At 23.9% G+C, this 15,869-nt stretch overlaps 3 protein-coding genes across 3 annotated transcripts; 2 read left to right on the plus strand and 1 right to left on the minus strand.

The window, feature by feature from the left end:
* Positions 1-1,325: 1,325 nt before the first annotated feature.
* PVVCY_0900890 (pre-mRNA-processing factor 6, putative) lies at positions 1,326-4,879 on the plus strand (the record flags this gene model as incomplete). Its single annotated transcript, XM_008626430.1, has 2 exons — positions 1,326-4,458; positions 4,569-4,879. The coding sequence occupies 2 exons, from the start codon at positions 1,326-1,328 to the stop codon at positions 4,877-4,879; spliced, it is 3,444 nt and encodes a 1,147-aa protein (XP_008624652.1).
* Positions 4,880-5,724: 845 nt separating this feature from the next.
* Positions 5,725-6,768, minus strand: PVVCY_0900900 (conserved Plasmodium protein, unknown function; the record flags this gene model as incomplete). The annotated part of the gene is made up of 4 exons (XM_008626431.1): positions 5,725-6,162; positions 6,290-6,362; positions 6,501-6,567; positions 6,729-6,768. The coding sequence occupies 4 exons, from the start codon at positions 6,766-6,768 to the stop codon at positions 5,725-5,727; spliced, it is 618 nt and encodes a 205-aa protein (XP_008624653.1).
* A 3,070-nt stretch (positions 6,769-9,838) lies between these two features.
* On the plus strand, positions 9,839-14,109 carry PVVCY_0900910 (asparagine-rich antigen, putative; the record flags this gene model as incomplete). The annotated part of the gene is made up of 3 exons (XM_008626432.1): positions 9,839-10,103; positions 10,263-10,373; positions 10,661-14,109. 3 exons carry the CDS (start codon positions 9,839-9,841, stop codon positions 14,107-14,109), a joined length of 3,825 nt encoding a protein of 1,274 aa, XP_008624654.1.
* Between the last annotated feature and the right edge of the window lie 1,760 nt (positions 14,110-15,869).

Genomic DNA, 15,869 nt, shown 5'->3' on the forward strand with positions numbered 1-15,869 from the left:
ATTATATAGTTAAATTATATATGACAATATTAAACAAATTCTTTGGAACCGAACTATCTTGGTTCATCGAATATTTATCTCAATCATTTTAATGTACAATCTTTTTCACGATATTTCGAATCAAAAAATGTTAGAAGGTGGTTATAAACCTTTCCATATATTATATAATTCATAATGTGTTTTCAGTTCCTTTGATTTCATTTTTATAAGTCTTCTTATTTATGTAGAAAACTGTTTTACATTATAAACAATAACTTACATTATAGTAATACAAATAAGTGTTTCATATAATATAGCTAGATGGAAAAAGAAACCAAATTAGATACACATATATAACATATACATAAGTTATATATAAAGACAATACTACATTGCTAATAAAATTGCAATACATAAAATAGCCATTTTTTGATAGATAAAATGAGTATAGTTTATATTTATATAATATAATAATATTTAAATATAAAAATATATAAAATTAAAAAAAATATATATTTATATAGCCAATTAAATATTCATGCAGTTATTGATGAATGCATAAATTTGGGTAAAAAAAAAATTACAATTTTTATTATACCCCAAAAAATTATATACGTAAAAAAAAAAAAAAAATATTTTTTTTTGATGAATATTTTATAAATAAAACCTTTATGTTTTGCTAACAAAAAAATTGATTAATTTTAGTACGATATATATATAAGAAGTTTTTTTTTGTTATAAGATTTTATAAAAAACATAATTATATATGTACTAATTTTAATAGTTAGGGGCATAGTATAAGGCTAAAATTAAAGGAATTTTTTTTTCAGCAATACAAATTAATAAATATGTTCAATAGTATAACTACTAAATAAGTTAGAATCAATTATTCATTTAGGTTATAAGGAAGAAATTGAATTATAGAAAATATAAAAGTCTTTTAAATTAGTATAATTAAGTTACAACAAATTTTACATAAAAAAAAGTTCGAATAAAAAGGACGTTATTGTTTAATATGAATCATTCATTCAAAAACTAATTACAAAGACAGAAGTAACTGTACACAATTAGCAAGAACAAAAAGAAAAAGATAACCGAATAAATTTGCTATGCAACATTGGTCACATATTTGTTTGCGTATTTTTTATTTTTGACTACACTACGAATACAGTTATCAGATTTTCTGATTTGTTTTGCTCGCATACCTTTTTACTTTCCCATTTACTTTCCTATTTGCTTTTCTATTTGCCAAACGGCGAGGTGTTCTCACAAAATGAGCCACACTCTATCCCCTCCTTCCGAGCAATAGCCACGTATTTTTTTACTAGCATAAATAGCTCGAAAATATGAAAAGCATAAAAAACGGTATGTATAATTTTAACCCCTCAAAGGAAGACCCATTTGGGAAACCACCAGCTGGATATGTAGCTGGAAAGGGAAGAGGAGTAACAGGTTTTTCTGGGGGTGTTAGTAGAGATGACATTACAGAAGATAAAGATAAAAATGATTATTCTGATTTTAATTATGATGAATTTCACGGATATTCAGAGTCATTATTTAAAGATACAGAATATGATGAAGAAGATAAAGAAGCAGATGATATTTATGAGGCTATTGATTCTCGTATGGATGTTCGAAGAAAAAGTAGGAGAGAAAATAAATTAAAAGAAGAAATTTTAAAAATGAGAGCTCAAAAACCAACAATACAAGAACAATTTAGTGACTTAAAAAAAAATCTAGCTAATGTTACATTAGAAGAATGGGAATCAATACCAAATGTTTTAAATTATTCTCGTCAAAAACAAAAAAAAATGCCCAAAAGTTATTTACCAGCACCAGATAGTCTTATTATGAATAAACTAAGTGAAACAAATTCACATCTAAATTTTTCAGGTTCATCAGGAAATACTAGTGGTCTTAAAACACCTCTTGGAATGAAAACCCCTTTAGGTTTATACACTCCTATAGGTCTAGGATTTCAAACACCTCTACTAAAAACATCAACAAGTGCAGGTATTGATACACCATTATTTGGAAAAAACAATAGAAGCGGATCAATTAATAGTGGGTTAAGTACACCTTTTACCCTCTCTGGGTATGCAACCCCTTTTGCTATTTCTGGATATGCAACTCCTTTGAATTCTTCAAATATAAGTGGATATAATACGCCACTAATTAGTGGAGGAGCTAATAATGCAAACAATGCAAGTATGCTATCTTTAAATGATTTGGGAGAAGCTAGAGGTACAGTACTTTCTGTAAAATTAGATGAACTTATTGATAATGTTGAAGGACAAACTGTTATTGATCCTAAAGGATATTTAACAAATTTAAATGCAAAAAATTTAACAAGTGATTCTGATATTGCAGATATAAATAAAGCAAGATCATTATTAAAATCAGTTATAAATACCAATAGAAAACATGGACCTGGATGGATTGCAGCTGCACGTGTTGAAGAACTAGCTCAAAGAAAAGATAAAGCAAAAGAAATTATTATGAAAGGCTGTATTGAATGTTCTAAAAATGAAGATGTATGGTTAGAAGCTGTAAGATTAGAAGATAAATTAAGTGAAGCTAAAATAATTTTGGCAAAAGCAATTAAAAATATTCCTACATCTGTTAAATTATGGTTAGAGGCATATAAAAAAGAAAAAAATGTTCAAGATAAAAGAAAGGTTTTACGAAAAGCCATTGAATGTATTCCTAATTCGGTAGTTCTATGGAAAGAAGCTATTTCACTTGAAAATGAAAATAATGCATATATATTGTTAAAAAGAGCTGTTGAATGTATACCTCAATGTATAGAGATGTGGATTGCATTGGCACGATTATGTAAATATAGTGAAGCCCAAAAGGTTTTAAATGAAGCTAGGAAACAAATTCCAACAAGTGCAGAAATATGGATCAATGCATCTAAATTAGAAGAAAAGCAAGGTAACATTAACATGGTTGATGTTATTATAAAAAGATGTATAGAAAACTTATCTCAAAAAAATGTAGTACATGAAAGAGATAAATGGATCAAATTTGCTGAAGAATGTGAACAGTCCGATTTTTTACATACATGTCAAAGTATTATTAAAAATACTATGAATATTGGTGTTGAAAATTTAAATAAAAAAAGAATCTACAAACAAGATGCACAAAATTGTATAAATAATAAATCATTACATACAGCTAGATGTATATATAATGAAGCTTTAAAAATTTTTAAAACAAAAAAATCTTTATGGTTAGATTTAGCTAATTTAGAATTGACACATGGTAATCAAGAAAATGTAGATGATGTTTTACAACGAGCTGTTAAAAATTGTCCACATTCTAGTGTCCTATGGTTAATGTATGCAAAACAAAAATGGCTAAATAACGAAATAGATGCAGCTCGAAAAATATTAGCAGAATCATTTATGCACAACCAAAATACAGAAGTAATATCATTAGCAGCTGTCAAATTAGAAAGAGAAAATAATGAATTTGAAAGAGCTAGAGTTCTTTTAAAAAAATCAAGAGTTCAATGTAATACTCCAAAAATATGGATGCAATCTGTACAATTAGAAAGACTATTAGGAAATTACGATGATGCAAAAGAGCTAGTTCATGAAGCTTTAAAAATTCATAAAAAATTTGATAAACTATATATGATAGCAGGACAAATAGAATTGGAAATGGTAAATTTAAAAGAAAATAATGTTGAACAAGATGAAGAAGAAAATCTTACTAGTGCATATGATAAAGCACAACAAATATATCAACAAGGTTTAAAGTTTTGTCCAGATTCTATTAATTTATGGTTATGTGCTATCGATTTACAAATTACAAAAAAAAGCTATACATCTGCTAGAGCATTAGTAGAAAAAGCAAAAATAAAAATAAAAAATATACACTCATTAAGTATAAATACAAAAGTGTTAAAAAATAAAGAAATCATTGAAAGTAATGAACAATATATACATGATGAAGAAATAACAAGTAATTTAAATCATTCGAAAAATGGTGATAGTAATAATGATAATATATCAAGTAGTAAAAATGAATTAGAAAATAAAAATATTAATGCATCTGTAAAAGTTATTGAAAATTATGATCTACTTTGGTTAAAACTTATTGAAATTGAATTATTATGTAATAATAAAAATATAAATCCTATTATTTCAGAAGCTTTAAAGGAATGTCCAACTTCTGGTATATTATGGTCAAAGGCTATAGAATTAGAAAATAAAAATTTACAAAACAGTAAATCTGTTACTGCTTTTAATAATTGTGGAAATAATTCTTATGTTATTTTAATTGTTGCTATTATATTTTGGAATAATTATAAAATAGTTAAAGCAAGGAAATGGTTTCATAGAGCAATCACATTAAACCCTTCTTTTGGTGATGGCTGGGCTACATTCTTAGCCTTCGAAATCGATCAAGAAAATGAGATTAATCAAAAGGACATAATCAACAAGTGCATAAAGGCGGAGCCCAACCGAGGTAATGACCAGGCTTACAACTTCGATCTTTTTTTTCGACATTTTTTCACGACTTTCATCTTTTTTTTTCACATTTTTTCATGACTTTCATCTTTTTTTACTTCTCTACAGGCTACATGTGGAACAAAATCACAAAGCGGAGAGAAAACTGGAGGCTGAACTACCCACAAAAAATGTACAAATTCATTAAGGAACGATTCCCTCAAGTTTTAAACAAACCAATTTCTGAAAACATATTGAAAATTATCAGTGACGAAAATGTTGTTTTGCCAACTTCACAAACAGATGAAAATGCAGAACAAACTCAAAAGTCAAATGAAAATGATGAGGATTCCACATTAGATAACACAAAAAATAATAAAAGAAAAGAAGCAAGCTCAAAAAGTGCCGAAACAGCAAAAAAAAGTAGAAAAAAAAAGTAAAAAATTCACACTTTTTTTATTGCATAACTTATGATATGTTAGACAGATTAACAGTTATTGGCACATTCAATAATTTTTCTTTCCCAACACTTACTTATTAATATTTTTTTGTTTTATTCAACAAAGTCATAAAGTACTTTGAATATAAAAATTAAATTATGTGCATGTACCTATGTAGTATAGACCCTACACATATGTTTGCTATTTATGCATATGCTGTTTTATTCTATTCTCCATAATTTTGCAAACTTTTTGCATGGTTATTTTTTTTAAATGGCTTAAAGTGTAATAACTTGTTATTATTGTTTTTTTAATTAGTTTTTAAAATATTCAAATAAAATGCGCATAAAACAAAAAAGGTAAAAAAATATGCACATATTTTTGTACAACCCCAAATGTAATTATAGGTATGCAACAATTACGAAAAAGAGAATTTCACTAAAATGGCTATCCTCTTTAAAAACAAATAATCATATATTAAAAAAAAATGTGGAAAAAGTTGAAAAAAAAATTAATAAATAAAAAAAAAGTATATACCTAATTTTATGTAAAAACAATTAATTAATAACATATGCTATACAAAGCATATTCAAGTTTTTCATATAAAATTTATAGTTTGTGTAAAAAATGTCAAATATTGATAAAGCCCATTATTTTTTTTATTACAATCTGTTTTAAGTAAATAATATTTCAACCTAATTATATACTAAAAAAATATGCATGTCTACATGAATGCTTAATTTTGTAAACTTGTTTAATTTTATAAAATGTAGAAAATGTAGAAAATATATTATCCTATTTTTGTGTGCAATTCTCAGATTAGTTACGTTCTTGTAATTTTTATTTCATATTTTATTCCATTTTTTTCCGTTTTTTTTATTTTTTGATTTATTCATATTGAAGTTGTTATTATTGTTTAGTTTATTTTTATGATAAAAATTATTATTAGCAAAGTGGTTATTCATTTTATGTTTCTCTTTATTTATTTCTTTTTCTTTTATTTTAAAATCGTTGTTGTTTTTTTGCTTATTTTGATTGTCTTCCTTTTCATTTAACTGTTCATCACAAAATGCACTTATTATACATTTATTTTTTTTCACAAAAATAGAATATTTAACATTTTCATCTTCTTTATTATTTTTTATTTTTTGATTGTCTATAATATTCTGTTTTTCATTCTTGTCATTATTATTGGTACTCATTTTTTTCGCACAATTGTTATACATGTTCTCCCACCACATACCATCGGTGCTTTGCTCATCATTATGTTCTTTATACCCAAGCTTTAAAAAGTAAAAAATAATAAATAGAGATATGATTAAATCGGGAAGCAACATTATGAACTATATACACGTTCAATTATTTATGTAAGAATTTTTTTTTTTTTTTTTTTTTTTTTTTTTTAATTACCCCATGTTCTCCATATTTTTTTATTTTCATGATATTAACATTCCCATTCTCGTTTTTGCCTAATCCTTTACCTCTACAAAAAGACAAAAAAAAATATATCCATATGCAATGTTTCTTCATTTGTCAGTTTGATAATTTTGCAAAATAAAAATACAAACTTATGATTGATCAAGCTTTATAATAATCTATTAGTGCATGTGCATGTGCTTACTTTTCCCATCCGAACTTTTGGAGGATATACGACCCGAATTTTGACTCCACGGGTTTGGATTGATTTTCTATAAAACAAAAGAATGGCATAATAAATATGTGACTTATATTTTTTGTTTTCACTTTTTCAAAATAAGTAGAAAAACAAAAATATCAATATGTATGAGGTGTGATATAAATATCTTCCAATTTTACACACAATAATTTTAGGTATTCTTTTTATACTTACGAATGTCGCATAATAATTTTTCATAATATTTTTTTGACATTTTTTGTCAATTATTTTCAACTTAAAATAAGTACTGTCTTAAATCTTGGCACTATATGTATATCTTATTGTTTTAATAAACTTTCAAAATGGCATGTGAAAATAATTAAAAAATTATTACAAAAAAATTAATTAAAAATTACAAATAAGTTTATCAACTTTCTGGTTATCCCATTTCAACAAAATATCCAGCATATACAACTATGCCCCCTTTCTGTTTTTTTTTGTTTTATTTGTTTGTCTATTTGTAATAATATTCATATTTATAATAAACATAAATATATATATTATATATAAATTACATATCACTTTTGTTATTTATTTTTTATGTCTTCCAAAAAAATCAATAAAACTAGTTCATGGTTGTATATCTATTTTTAACTTAGACTTTACGAAAGTGCTGAAAATTGTTGATTGAATTATGATGGGGGTTTAAGCATAATTTTTTTTAAATAATTTTTTATTTTGCTTTATTAGTCTATACAAATAGAGCAATATGCATAGAGCAATATGCATAGAGCAAAATCCAAAAATGGTTGTACAATACCAACTAAATTACATATACAACAATTTAAAGTTTTAAATAAGTACTGAAAATTTACATCATTTATTTATGCATTTTTTTGCGTTATATAACTATATATACTTCAGTTCATATATAAAATGACCAAGCTCTATATTACTAAAAAATACAACTTCTTCCTATTATTATTTATAAAATCCAAATTTATTTTATATTTCTTATATTAGCATATTTAAAAAAAAAAAAAAAAAAAGTTGATAATATATACGTTTGATAACAGAATAAACAAAAAAACAACTTTTTTTCATACCCCTATTTATTTATCTTTTTCTTTATAAATTAATAAAGTGCATAAATAAAAAAATACTATATAAAATAATGTAGCACAAATTTAATCATGTTCTATATGCCATTGCCCTGTACTTTAAACTCGTTTGTATGTCTGTGTTTGCAATAAAGTTATACTTAAAATTGTTTGTTTAAAGAAGTATAAAAAAGGAAAGTAAACAAAATAAATTAAAACAACAAAAAAGGGCTAATCTTAGTAATATCACTCTCAATATAATAATCTTTTAAAGGGTACATAATAAAACATAAAATAATTTGTACCCTTTAAAAGATTAAATTATTTTACGCTATATAAAAAAATAGATATAATATATAACTATCCCTTGAAAAAATACCTTTATATGTAAATACCTATTTATGATATAAAAAAAATATATTTTTTTATTTCTTTATTATAAACATAATAATATATAACAATCTTGATCTCATAAAAATATCCAAAGTATATATTCCTTTTTTAATTTTCCTATAAAAAAAAATCACATTATCACATACTTTTTTTTATCCTATTATTATAAGTAAGGCCAATATTGTCATAATAATGCATTACTGATATGTGTATAGTACGTATTGTTAATATTTTAAAATACTCTAATATATTTTATGCCTTCCTTTTTATATGCATATATATATTAATAAGGGAATTTAAAAGCACGCATAAATAATTGGTGAACGATTTTCCTATACATATATAAAATATGTAATATATATAAACATATACAATAGCATGTACGGAATAATAAATTATATAACGGTGATATTATGTAATTAAGAATATCAAATGCATTTAGTAACATCACATTGAAATTAAAATAAATAGGTAGAAAAAAAAATATATATAAAACAAATATTTATCCATCAAAAAAAAATATAATAAAATATAAATACCATTTTTGGATATATAAAAAACGTTATTTAAAAAAAGATTAAATATATATATTTATATATATAATATTGTGAACCCTTTATTTATATATTTTACATTTTTATAAAACTTATACTACCTTTTAATCTTTTATATTAAAAATTAAAAGAAAGTTAAGAAAAAAGAAAATTAACATATAAAATATTATATGCAAATTAAAAATAAATAAAAAAAACAACAAGAGTATATCAGAGCTGAGGAAAGAAACACAAAAAAAAAATAACTAATAATAAATTATAAAAAATACCAAAGAAGAATACAATAATTTTAAATACCATAAACTATTTGTTTCACATTAATTTTATACATCAAGAAACACATTTCCTTACTATCGTTATTAAGCTTTTTTTCAACTCGAAAAAAAAATATAACATATAAAAAATTATTGTAAAATACTTACAAAAGAAAAGCTAAATTGTTAGCAAATTATTTCCAATCTCACCAAACATATCAAAGAAAAGATCCTAAGTTTATAAAATATTTATTTATTACTAAAAAATGGATGTTATAAAAAGGAATTAATTCTTACGAAATATTTAGATGCGGAGAAATTTTCAAATTTCTTTTTATTATTTTCTATTTTCCTTAATAGTACATTTATTTTAATATATGTAAAATAATCGGAGCTGAAGATATTTAAATAGAAACAAAAAGGAATACCCCAAACTTTAACAACCTTCAAATATAATTACCTGACTATTATCTAACTCTATTATATGTATATATATATATGCACATATACAATAAATATTAACAACTAGCCATTCTCAACATAGACTATTCCCTTTCTCAATGTCATGGATGTTATGAAAAAACAAATGGAATGAATGAAGTTTATATTGTAGTGGAAAATAATTAAAGTAAAGATATATATAATAAATAAAACCACAAGGATAATATAACAATCTCATTAGGAATTACAATAACAGTTACTCATGTGTTTATAATTTTGTAGAAGATAAAAAGAATGTTTTTATATAATAGGGAAAGTATATTAAGATATTATTTAAACACTAATTTAAGAAGTTATATATTTTTATGAAAAATAACATATTTATGTAAATTAAAATATATGCAATTTATGAAAGAGGGAAGAACAAACCAAAACAAATAAAATATACTAATTCATGAATTCATTTTATAATTAATTTTTAACATTCATGCATTATTTTATATTAAACCCTAATTAAAGATATATAATTAATAATATATTTTAATTAAAAAAATAGTTTTAAACAAGCTTAAGCAAAATCTAGTAAAAGAAAAATACAAAAAATGAGCGCCGCCGTTGAAAGCAAAATGGAGATACAAGGGGAAAATGATAACCAATGTAATAACGAAAAAAATAATGATTTAAATAAAGAAAATGCTCAAAATGAAGTTAATATAAATGAAAACGACACAAATGTAAACCCTGATGATGAACAAAATAAAGCCAATACAAATAATGACAACGATGATAGTGAAAAGAAAGAAAAAGAGGAAAATAAAAGCAGTAATAGATGGGCTGATATGTGTGAAGATTTTGATTCTCCATTAGGTATAATTTTTTATTACTCATTATTTTGTAGTATAAAAATGTGTACATTATATTGAAAATATTGCTATATGCATAATATAATGTACATAAACCTGTATTTCTACGCATGCATAAATATATTTATGTTACATTTTGTGAACATTTGTTTATCCTTTATAGTTGATACCTATAATGATGATAATGCCATGAAAAATAAAACGGTGGATAATAATTATAGCAATGGTGACGTTAATAATCCCAAGCAAAATTATTTTGTTCCTTCGAAAAATGGTAATTTTTTAATTATTACTGTTATTTTTAAACTTAAAAATAGTTAATATACGAAGAAAAATCGCCAATTTTTATTTCATGTGTGCATTCAAATGGTTCATATTTTTTATTAACATACTATTTTATGTAGCTATTTTGTACATGCTGATAATTTTTATTGCAATCATTTCAGCTGTAATATAGCTATTTATTTTTTTTTTTTTTTCATAATTTCTACATTTTTTATGACTTGTTCATAATATTTTGGGCGAATATATATATATTTTTTTTTTATTTATCCTTTGCAGATATGAATAATTATTCAAATATCTACGAAATATACGTTCGAAATCTTCACTTAGATATTACAAAAGAAGAGATCTATACTATGTTTGAAGGATACCGAATAAAGAGAATCAACATTTTGAACAAAAAGGGAAAAACGGCAGCAGCTTATATCGAATTTGATAACGCAGAAGATATGAACAGGTCATTAGAATTAAATGGAAAAATGCTTTATTCAGGAAATAATACATTTGAACATGGTACAATTTCAGTTATAATTAATAAGGATAAAACAAAAGCTTTTAATTTAAATCAAAAACAAAATAAATTCAAAAAAACAGTAAATAGAAATAATAATTTTGGTAATGTGAGACAAGGTAATAATGCTATGAATAATTATAATAATAACAATGCAAACAATAGTGGCAATAATAATATGAACGGCAATAATATGTTTTCAGGAAATAATAATTCCTATTTTAACGATAACAATAATAATATGAGAATGGGAATGAAAGGAGGAAATGATAATATGAATTCAAGTTTTAATTACAATAATATGAAAGGAAATTATATGAACAACCAACAAGGAATGAACAACATGAATGCAAATCAGTCAAATAACAACATGCATAACCAAGGTGATAATAAAAACTCGAATTCTCATTTTGCTTTTAAAAATATGAATTATCAAAACAATAATAGTGGTAATAATAATTCAAATAAAAATGCAAATGCTGATAATACAACCGGTGAACAAGCACCTGCTACATCAGAACAACGAAAAAAATTAGTTTTAAAAAAAAGAACAGTACCATTAGATCAAAACAGTTATGTCGCCAATCCAAACATTTTTGGTGAAGCTAAACCCGTTGATACAAACCCAGATAAAATTATAAATGAAAGTATTTCAAAAGATAAAGATAATAATAGTGGAGAAGAAAATAATAGTAGTGAGCAAAAATTGGAAAATCAAGAAGAAGATGAATCAGGAGTGAAAGGAAACAATGAAAATAGAAAAGGAATGACAGGAGGAAATTCAAATAAAAATGTATTTAATTATAAAAAAAATAACAATTTAAATAGGAATTCAAATTATAATAACTTTAATAAAAATAATGCAAATAATACTGGAAAAAATAGTAGTGGAGCAAAAAAAAATGTATTTACAATGAATAAAAATAATGCAGGTAATAACAATAATAGTAATATGAAAAATTTAGATAATGCTGGTAATGGAAATATGAGCGGTATCGGATCCGATGGGAATATGAAACGAATGAATATAAACAAAGGGTTTAAAAATTCAGATGGAAATAATATGGCTTACAATAATAATAGTGGAAGCGGTATGAATAATCATGGATATAACTCTAATGCTGATGGAGAAGGAAATACAAAATCGGGATATAACAAAAATTCAAATTATATGAATAATTATGATAATAATAATAAAAATGCATTTTCTACGTTGAGAAATAATTTAAAATCCGATAAAAAAAATGAAGATGGAATGTATGGAGGTAAATCAAAAGATTTAAATATTATTAAAAAAGATGATAAAGCAAATATAAAGAATATAATTATGAAAAATATTAAGCGTGAAGATGGTCACAATAGAAGTAATTCCAATGTGAGAAATAATTCAGCAATCGGTGGTGGATATAAAAATAATAATAGTTCATATAATAATGATGATAGTCAAAATATGAGAGGGGGCAAAAATTATGGTAAATTTGGGTCAGATAATGAAGGAATAAATAAAGATAATCATAACATAAGAAAGGGAAATGAAAATAATTCTAAAAAAAATGAAGAACCATTTGAAAATATGAACAGAAATATAAAAGGATCAGGTGATGGAGATAATTATAATAAAAACTCAAATTCTTATAATTATAATATCGAAAATTTATATGACAGTTCTTTAAAATATGTAAAAAATTCAAACAATTCAAGTAAGGCAAAAAAGATTACTTCAATTAAAACAGTTAAAGTTATTGCTACTGAAAAAAAAAATGACGAAGAAAATAATAGACACCTTGATTCAAAAGATAAAAATAAAGATGATATAAATAATGATGGAGGAGATGGAGCTAGCTATAATAACAATAATGAATCTAATTCTAATAAATATTATGACCATGACAGTAAAAAAATAGATAATAATTATGATGACTCACATCGAAGTAATAATGATAATTATACATATGAAAGTGATAGTTCTGAAAATGGTAAAGATATTACTAGCAAAAATCTAAAATCAACTTTATTACAAAATAAAACAAAAAAAAAAATGAAAAAAAAAATGAACAATGATAATGAAGAAAATAATAATATAGGTGATGAAAATAATCCACATAGTAATAATACACAAAGAACTGGAAAAAGTCAAAAAATCGATATTTTAGTTAAACCTAATTTGAAAAAAGGTGAAAATATATGGGAAGCAAGAACAAATTTATTAGAAGAACATAAAGAAAATAGTAATGCCTTATCAAATGATAAAGATTCTTCTTCTAATTCTCGAAAAAGTCGTTCCCATTCCAACAAGGTTAGCAGAACAAGTAGCAAAAGAAGAGACTCAAGTGCTCGAAGAAGAGATGACAGCAGACGAAGAAGTAGATATAGCAGACGGTATGATAGACGAGAAAGTAGAAGGGATGATAGAAAATCAGATAGACGCGATGAAAGAAGACATAGTAGAAGAAGTGAAAGTAGAAGAGATGGTAGTAGGAGAGATGGAAGTCGTAGGGATAGAAGTCGAAGAGATGATAGTAGAAGAGATGATAGAAAAGAAGATAGTAAAAAAAGAGAAGATAGAGATGACTCATATGGTCATAGAAAACATAGTAGAAATTATGAAAAAAGAAGTAGCAGAAGTAATAATTATGAAAGAAGAAGAAGTAGTAAATATGACTCATTAGATAAAAAAACTTATGATAGTAAAGGATATAATTCTTCTGATGATAAAAAAAAACATAGAGATTCCTATGATAAAATAAATTATAAAGAATCCTATGATAGAGCATATAGAAATTCACATGATAGATTAAGTTATAAAGATGGCTATGAAAAAAATGGAAGAGATAGTTACCATAGAAATAGTAATTATATGGAATACGACAAAATGGATAATAAATATTTTTCAAATAATTATAGTTCCATGAGACATAAAAATTATGGTAGTAACGGAAGTAAACATCATAATTTTCATTCAAAGATGAGTAATTATAGTTATTCAAATAATTATAAATCATCAAGTTATTATAAGTATCCATCAAAAAATGGGTCATATTATAAAAGTCCAAAAACACAATTAAAAACAAGTGAAAAAGAAAAATCAGAATCTAAATCAGAAATACAAACAGTTCCTAAAAAAGCCATCGTTTCAACTGTCAAAACAAATAATGTTTCAATCAAAAAAAATCGATATGAATGTTTAGATGATGGTGATGAAAGTGATAAATAAATTTTTAAAATGCGTGTGTAACGCTTTTTTACAAACTCAAAAATAATATCCCTATATTTATCACTAACCTTGCACATATATATATGCGTGTGCAAATGTAAATACCATTTTAGCTAGCTTTAAAAAAATTTGAACATTTTTTATTTCAAACTTTTATGAGAGTCCTTGTATATATATATATGTATATTTATTTATTCTATTTTGATAATGAAAAAAATCTTATGAATAAAATTGTATACCAATTCTTATATGTACTATCAATCTGTATTAAACATACTTTTCCATTCTAAGCATATGTATATATATACGTACATATACATACCTATATGTACATGCGTTAAACATTATTTGTGTGTGTGTATGCGCTGTTTTGATATAATTTAAATAATTATGGCATTTTTTTTTTCCCACTAATATATGTTGCATATAATAATTAACACAACATGGCACGAGCATATTCGATGCGCATGTACTACACTATTACTATTTCGTTCTTTCATTTATTTATTACTTATTCATTATTTACTTATTATTTATTATACTTTTTTAATGTGTTATTATTGTACATATTTTTATGTTAGTCAGAATACCCAAAATTACGAAAAAAAAACTTTAACTAACCAACTTTATTTTATGTTTATAAATATTATCACTCATTATTCTTTATAAGATAATTTCAACAAGCATTGTAATCGTAATCTATCACATGGAAAATTTTCACCTTTTTCAGTCGTCTATTTTTTACTTTAGCACCACCAAATAATGTAAAAAACTTTGCTTATACCTATTCTCTGTGCTAACTCTGTAGAAATATGACATAAACCTACCCCATTGGCATATCCATATAAAAATAAAAAATAAATTATGGAAAGAGCATATATATTTAATATTTTCATAGTTAAAAAATGTTTGGAAAATAATCTTTCTTTTGGTGATTTTCAAAAAAGTATAAAAGAAATAAACAAAATGTAAAAATAATGCTAATCACATAGCTTTTTTTTTCATTTTTTTTTTCAATTTTTTTTCATTTTTTTTTCAATTTTTTAAAATATTTGGATAAAATATGTATATCAAATTACCATGTGTAATTGTTTATTTTTATTTCATTTTTTTCCCATTTTATATAAATGCATTATATGCCTTATCATATGTACATACATTTTTTTTCGGGCTTCCAATATTAAATATTTTTTTGTGAATAATGAAAATATGTTTATTCTCTTCAGCATTACACATTTGTACAATTAAACTAAAAAATTATAATTAGGTAGTAAAATATATTTACAATCATTCATATTTTTATAAAAATGTGAATATTATAATATCCGTATATTACTGTTAAAAAATTGTAAATAAAAAAAAAAAAAAAAAAAGGAAAAAAAAAGGAAAAAAAAAGGAAAAAAAAAGGAAAAAAAAAAAGAAAACGAGAGGACTTACCCCCTTTTTTCCAAGAAATATTGAGAATTAGAAATTGTTTTTTTTTATTATAAACCTATTTTTGTATGCTCATGAAAATATTGATGACTTTCCATTTTGTGTTTATCATAAATTTAGTTAGAGAAACGTCTATTCTTTAGTATGCATCCTTAGCATTTCAATCAAATGCTTACTTATATATGACACTACTAATTTTACTTTAAATAGTGCTACGAATTATATATCGCAGGATAATATTTTCACACTAATTAAATTATTTTATTCAATTATTGTAAGCCTTTAAAATAGGGTCTATATATTGTATAGAAAAATTGAATAGTAGC

This window comes from Plasmodium vinckei (genome assembly GCF_900681995.1).
Source record: "Plasmodium vinckei vinckei genome assembly, chromosome: PVVCY_09".
NCBI lineage: Eukaryota > Apicomplexa > Aconoidasida > Haemosporida > Plasmodiidae > Plasmodium > Plasmodium vinckei.